This window comes from Hevea brasiliensis, chromosome 1 (assembly GCF_030052815.1).
Source record: "Hevea brasiliensis isolate MT/VB/25A 57/8 chromosome 1, ASM3005281v1, whole genome shotgun sequence".
NCBI classification, from domain to species: Eukaryota; Viridiplantae; Streptophyta; class Magnoliopsida; order Malpighiales; family Euphorbiaceae; genus Hevea; species Hevea brasiliensis.
The window spans coordinates 17,985,295-17,993,185 of NC_079493.1; the positions used below are offsets into that span (position 1 = coordinate 17,985,295).

The 7,891-nt window shown below is 35.3% G+C and overlaps 1 protein-coding gene across 1 annotated transcript; it reads right to left on the minus strand.

Annotated features, from left to right (window-relative positions):
• Positions 1-5,123: 5,123 nt before the first annotated feature.
• On the minus strand, positions 5,124-7,644 carry LOC110664064 (uncharacterized). The gene is made up of 8 exons (XM_021823593.2): positions 7,217-7,644; positions 6,998-7,088; positions 6,770-6,906; positions 6,447-6,690; positions 6,245-6,349; positions 5,979-6,161; positions 5,697-5,901; positions 5,124-5,611 (listed from the first exon to the last, which is right to left on the minus strand). The coding sequence occupies exons 1-8, from the start codon at positions 7,642-7,644 to the stop codon at positions 5,124-5,126; spliced, it is 1,881 nt and encodes a 626-aa protein (XP_021679285.2).
• Between the last annotated feature and the right edge of the window lie 247 nt (positions 7,645-7,891).

Here is a 7,891-nt window from a genome sequence, read left to right on the forward strand (position 1 = left end):
TGGTGAGGTGTTAAAACTTAATCCTAGTCAAAACTGTTGTCTCACCGGTCAACATGCTCCAATGTAAGAACATAATGCATTTTGACATGTCCCCAGTTGGCAAAGAACATGTGCTAGTCCAGCTCGCTAAAGCAACACTACCCAACAATACAGAGTATGTCACTTTATCTGAAAATCTCTACTTTCTTAATAAATTCTCCTTGCTGTGTCTGTCATGCAACATTGCCCAATGTAAGAACTCATGAAAATTTTTGTATCTTTGATTCTTCAAGCAGAATTTCTTTGACATTTTCACCACTTTAAGTTTTCAAATCATCTTAAATAATCTCCGCTTGCACCTTTTTTGTGACACCCCTTACCCGTGTACTGTATACCCGAGTAAATAATGCCACACGGTGTACCGGCACACTCTAATATACCTTAATTAATTTTCATCATAATTTTGAGTATAACTTGTAAAATATAACTCATTTAAGTCATTTATTGAATTCATAATTTATTTGAGGTTTCGAAAATTTTATAGAAAATCCGGCAAAATACCGGCTAAAAATGGAGAAAACAGTTCTTCGGAACCTGTTAAAAACACTTCCAATAAACAAATTCATTCATTCTCAACTCCAATATCAACACGAAACTCAATATCAAGATTTCAACATTTCAATTTCTATTCTCATTCATCATTCACATGTGATGTTCACATATAAATCACAAGTAAATATTTACTTTTCCATTAACAAATACAATTTTCATAATTTACATATACATCAATATACATTACACAAGTTTAATTACATATGAAGAAAAATCAAAATTAAGTTACAAAACGTCAAAATGACACCTAGTGTCCTACCAATGCACAGCAGAAGTTGAGGTGACACGGACACTGAGCAGAACTGCCGGATGGACTCACCCAGTCTGTGGTCTACTGGGCTCACGATCGAGGTCTCCAGTACCTATGCGTGGCAAAAGCAACGCGCTAAGCAATAATGCTTAGTGGTGCAATAATATAATAGAAGAAAATAGCAAGAAAATGAATGTGTATAGAATGTGTATGCTTTCTTTGTTTGGTATTGGTATATCTATTATTTCGTTAACGTTGTTCACTTTTATTCATTTGGTTGCCCCAAGTAACCTACACTAGACGATCGATAACGGTAAGCGGCATTGGGTACCTAGCACTCGGCCGTCACACCATCGGTCACATATGCATCTCCGGTGTGTGAGCGACTAACAAGCTGTAAATAATATCAGGCACAAGGCCAAGTCTCAATACAAAGTCAGAATGGCTAAAAGCCATGAAATCACGGAATGGCATATTGCCATGTGCAGTACTGCTAACTGAACCCTATTGGCATGCCAAACTATCCAAACCAATCTTGTTAGGTATACTAGGGCATTTGAAACTTTTAAATTCTTCAATTTGTGAATTTCATGTGTTTGGTGTTACTATTCACCTCATTGGTCAACCAAAATGTTGACTTTTGGATAGAAAATATGTACATTGACTTTGGCACTCCCAACATACCACATTTTGTGTTTAAAACTTGTTGGCATTAAGTGTTAATACCATTTCAAGTTTAAACCAACACAAGCAGAATTTTCAGTTTTTGTGAGTCAACTTCACTGTTCCATTGGACACTGTTACTGTGGGAATTTGAAGAAATGTAAAACATGAAAGTTGTTCCTTATTTTGTCTAGTTGAATTTCCTTTTTTGAATCACTCCATTTGGAGTTTTTTAGCTCCAGATATGGCCCAAAAACCCAAGCTGGCCGGATTGCCAAAACTGCAGAATTACCATATCTATAGTAACATGAACAGTGACTGCCACTGCCATTTGGGTTAGGTTCTGACCATAATTTGGGGTAGGTTCCTTCATGAAAGTTGTTTGTCTATGTCTTAACTTGTTGCTGTAAAAATTTCAGGTCAATTAACCAAATCTACAGTGAGTTATGGCCAAATGAACAGTTACTGTTCATTTGGTCAATTCTGCAGGGGCTGTTGCAGGGTGTCCGGATTGGGGCCAAGTTTTGGTCCTCTTGCTTTGGTCTTTTGGGCATGGTTTCTTCATCAAAAATGTGCCATTGTAAGCCTAGTTTCATGTCCAATTGGCCAAACACCAATTGGACCAACACAGCCCAAGTTATGGCAGTGCAAGTGGACTGAATTTTCAGTCCCTCTGCTGCTGTCCTAGGGCAGCCTGCAACTTCACTTTGCAATCCTATTTTTCAGTCCATTTTATGGTCAACTTACCTAAAATAGTCACTAATTGACCATTAAAAAGTTCTCTAACAATTTCCTAAGCCAAGTCACATTTTCACCTTTCCAAACCCTAATGTCCAAATCAATTTGCTCATAAACTTTAATTAACATACTTAGTTCAATATCCATGCATATTAATACCTTAACCATCATTTCTAGCCACTCTAAGTTTATTAAACAATCAAACTCATCCTTCCATAGGGCTGCCGAAAATTGAAGGTACCCTTAACACATGTAATTTACTTCAATTTCTTAAAATCTCTTAGCTCAAAATGATGTTCCAACTAAGATTAAAAGAGTGAAAATGAAAGTGTAGCACTAACCTTGAATGGGCAGAATTTCCAAAGTCCCAAACTTCACTTTCTTTCCTCTTGTTGGCTGCCAAAAGCTTGTTTAAGATGTGGGGTAAAGTTTTAATGAAGAGAGGTTAGAGAAATATGGTGGAAGTGATGGAAATCTAAAGCTTGAAAAAGCTTCAATGGAGGGTGGCCATGGAGCTAGGTTTCGGCTGGCTTTTTGGGGAGGGAGAGGGCTGCTGGAATTTTTCTTATTTTGGTCTTCTTTTATCTCTTTTAATAGTTAGTCAAAGGATAGCTCAATTGTGATTGGTCATAATTTATAAATGACATCATCAAGATGTCATAAATGAGCTTTTCTTTGATTTTTCTTTTCTTTTCATCACTACTCAATTTCAATTTAATTTCTAGTAATGTTTATTCATATTTTATTTCATATTAATTATTTACTCAACTGGACAAGTCGGCCAAAAATTACCTCTGAAGGCGAAATGACCAAAATGCCCTCCGTTTGGCTTAACGGGTCAAAATTGTCTGTACCGATTGAAAAATTTTTCTAAGTATTTTCTTGGCATTCTAATGCCATGGGAATCTCAGTAATCTTTCTCTGGAGTCCCAAAAATTATTTTATAATTTTTCCCCTGGGTCTAGGGCTCCTCGTTGCGAGAACCGCAACTTCCCTCTGGTTACCCATCGCTAGGGCACCGGCTCGTTTAACTTGGTTGTATTTTATTTCTAAAATTTTTTCTAAATTTTTCTTATTAATATTTGAGTTAATTATGGTTCCTGACTTTAGTTTAAATATTTTTCCGGACGTTCTAGCTGTCCGGACCGACACCGGTCACCGGAACAGTAGAATGTACGGAGTTGGTACAGGGAGGGTGTTACATTTTTATCTTTAAATCACTTTAAAACCTATTGAAAAATCAAAATTCCAAAAATCAAACATAAAATAACAAAAATTAACAATTTAACTAAAACAAAGATTATAACATAAAATTACTAAATTATAAGGGCAAAATGAATGTAAAATTACTCTAAAATGTCTATATTAAATGAGTGTATCACTAAAAAAGAATTTACAAAGACTGATGTAGAAGAGTGGTGTGGTAACAAGGCTAGAAAAGCTAAAAAAAATCACAAAATCGAAGGTTATTAATCGCTTCCTTATTACTATTGTTGAAAAATTCCAGTATATAACCTTAAGACCAAATTTGGCCCTAAAATAACAAAATTGATCCTCACGATCAACAAAATACAAAAACTCAAATAAATTCAGGAGCCATCAACCAAGTCAACATTAATAGATATCGAATTTTGACAAGCTGATCCATCAATTGAAAGAAAAAACCAATCATAAATACAAAAATAAATCAAAGACCCTAGGCAAAGGCCTGATACAAAAATCAAGATCAATAAATGAAACCAAAAATCATGGACAAGAAACCAAGATATGAAAATTAATAATAAAAAAAATTATGGGAGGAAACCAAAAGGAGCGTATTGATATTGTAAGATTTGGTTACAGGTAGTCATAGAAACAATTGCAAGGGAGAGAGAAAGAGAGTTGTGGATGGGATTAGAATTGATTATTTAAGAGAGAAAGATGTTTATCAGATAGACGAAAGAAGAGAGAGAGGATAGAGAGATATCATAGAGAGAGAAGACAAAGATAGGAAAGAAATGAGAGAGAGAGAGACAGAGTGCGCGTTCTCTTCCCTTGAAGAGAGCAATTATTTATTATTTTTTTTGTATAGTTTTAATTTCACTTAGATATGTGCACGTTAGCATGTGACTGGAGATTCCATCAGGAAGTGATCTGAGGGATTTTAGATAGTGTTAAATTGAAATTCAAGTACTTTTGTAATATAAATTAAAATTTGAGGATGGTGCTGATAAAATCCTTAAAGTTTAAGGATGATAAATAAAAATTAAACCACGAACGGTTATAATAACCCTTTATTATACTTCTAATTTTGTGGATTATCTAGGTTGGGTCAGATTTGGATCAAATTAGCTGGTTGGGTTATTCTAAAATAATTTTTATTCTTTTGAAACATGTCAAATATAAATCTGTAATATTATTAATAAATGCAAATATTATTAAAAATAAGAGAAATGCAATAGCCCATTAAATATTCTTAAAAATAAGAGAAATACAATTTAAATATTCTTAAAATGTATTATATATTTTCAATAACCTAAGAAATTAATGATTAAAATTGATTATTCTTCATCAAACCACAAATCAATTATTCTTTTTTTATTTTTATTATTGATCTTTTAATTTTCCATGGCACTAAGTTCTTTTTTCAAACAAAATAAACAAACAATATGTTTATCTCACAAGATCAAATTGAAGATAACAAGTAAATTGATCACAAAATAAATAAATAAGGATAGTAAATTTTTTAAAATAAAGGATAACAATTAAATAAATTCTACAAAGTCTTTTTCTTTTTCTTATTACTTAAGCTAAAACTAAAATTTTCTCACCTATCTCCAATCCATGCAACTAATTATAAAAAAGAAAAAGAAAGTTAAATATATATATATATATATTTCCTCTAACTAGATTTTGCAGGCTCAGTGGTCAGACCAAATCCGAAGGGGAAGAGAGGATCATAATGATCATCACCAACATTCATAGGCAGCTGATCAACAGTCTTGAACCAAGTACGAGGCAGCTTCCCTGTAAATCCATAATCACCGAAAATCACATCGGCAACTCCTTGCCCTTCAGTCCCTGGCAACCAAGCAGCCACAAGTGCATCAATACGTGAAAGGTATGGCTCAATCACCAGAGGTCGCCCTGAGACTATCACCACAACGCATTTAACACTCTCACAGACATTGGTAATTGTTGAGAGACCAGGTTCAGGAATTGTAAGGTTTAAATTGTCTCCTGCCATCTCTGCATATGGTGGCTCTCCCACAACCACAATGGCGTAGGAGAAGTTGTTTGCCTTGACAAAATCAGCATTAGGACTCTCACTGTAGATGATTTCTGTGCTGGGGTCAACAGCAGTTGAGATTCCACTTAAAATTGTGGTTCCTGATACATTAAAATCGTTTTATTATTGTTGAAAGATTATAATTTATAGATGAAATTGAAGTGAAGAGTTCAAGCATGCATGTACCTTCAGAATTGTTGTTCCCTCTAAGCCCCTGCCAGGTCAGAGTCCAACCACCACACTGATAACCCAGATTGTTGGCATGCGTTCCTGCAACCAGGATCCTGCTTGTATTTTTCGGAAGAGGTAGTACAGGAGAATCTAAATTCTCTCCATTTTTCAAGAGAACAAGTGATTTTCTTACAGCTTCTCTTGCCAAGTCTCTATGAGCCTGTTTTGTTTATTAATTGTTTGATCAATTCATCATCTATATTGTCCACTGAAATGAAAAGAGTAAAGAGAACTGACCTGGCTTCCAAGCTGGTCCAAAAAGGTCTGATCAGCCAATGGGTTCTCAAACAGACCAAGAATGAATTTCACTTTCAAAATCCTCCTCACAGCATCATTGATACGACTGATGGGAATGGCTTTGCTCTTGACAAGGCTTGTCACGATATCTATGAACTCAGTATGATTGTATGGCAGCATAAGCTGAAACGCACCAATGTCAAAAATTCAATGTCTAGCAATTAAACATGGAATGAGATAGAAAGATGAAAGAATTGGCCAAAAACCATGTCAATGCCAGCTGAAATTCCTTTCAGAACTGAATATGTATAATTTGAACGGGCAGGTGAAGTAATCCTGTCAACCCCTTCCCAATCCGAGATGACAAAACCCTGCAATTTTGACAATAAACAGTAATTTAGCATTGCATTACTCGACTTCAGATTCAATGAATTGACATCAAACATAAATTGTATCGGGCTTTTGTACCCTGAAATTAAGGGTGTCCTTGAGAAATTTTGTGACAAGATCGTGATTAGCATGCATCTTCCTTCCATTCCAGCTTGAGTAAGAAACCATAATTGTTGAAACACCCTTGATAATGGAGTGATAATAACCAGGCATGTGAATGCTCAACAATCCATGGTAATCAATCACAGTGTTATTCTCATCGATGCCTTTAACGGTGCCTCCATCACCAACAAAATGCTTAGCACAGGCAGCTACCTTATCCCTGTCAGAAAGGGATCACAAAACAACATTATGAACAGTCGTTGAAGGTGAAATTTTCTATGAACATAGCTAAAACTTACCTTCCACCAATATAAGGAACACCCTTTTTAGGAGCATCACCTTGTAATCCAGGTATAATCTCTGTCATTTTCCTAACAATGGTAGGATCCTCACTGTAACTCTCGTAACATCTACCCCATCTAGGATCTCTACATACCTATTGCATATATCATATCAAGGATTGATAATTCATGTTTATTAACATAAATAAAATGAAATTATTTAAAAAATAATTTGATATACTATACCGCAATGCAGGGAGCAAAAACATAGTTAATTCCTGTAGCTCTAACTTCAAGAGCAGTTGCAGCACCAATCCTCTTCACAAGGTGAGGATCCCTGCAATATTGAATTCAAGTTAATAACCACTAATAATATTTGGATGCAAGGATACCCTTTAAAGGGCATAAGAAGACCAATCAGGATTTATTAATATTGTTTGTTTTTAAAGATTTTGTCAAAAGTACCTTGTAGCTCCAAGGCCAACGTTATGGGGAAATACTGTGGCTTTATAGACATTGTTGTGGCCATGAACAGCATCAATACCATAAATCATGGGAATACCAAGACGACTAGACAAAGAACCATTTTGAAAACCATTAACCATTTGAATCCAATCCTGTGGAGTGGCCTGAAGCCGAGGCACACTCCCTCCGCCACTCAATAAACTACCAACAGAATAATCTCTCATTATCTCAGGAGTTGCAGCAACCCTATCCAATTGCACCATTTGACCAATCTTTTCTGCCAGAGTCATTCGGCTCAAAAGGTCCCTTATTCGAACATTCAACGGCTGCTTTGGATCTTTGTATTTTAACAATGTCTCTGCTCGTGTCACTGATGCCAAACAGCATAACAGTAGAAATCCCACTAAAGGGATTGAAACTCTTACCATTTTTTTTTATTTTATTTTATTTTGTAGGAACTTTGATATCTGACACTGAAACGGGGGTGAAGGATCAACGTAAAATTATACAACGAAAAAAGAAAAAAAAAGAACAAGAAAAGAGCAAAAATCCTGACTGAGCAGCCATAACTTACCTGATCAAAAGCTTAGACTCAGAATCGCCTAGATAAGTAGTTAGTTATATCTGTGCATGAAATGGAGGAATCTGAACGGTTGAAAGAGGCTATATACTGGA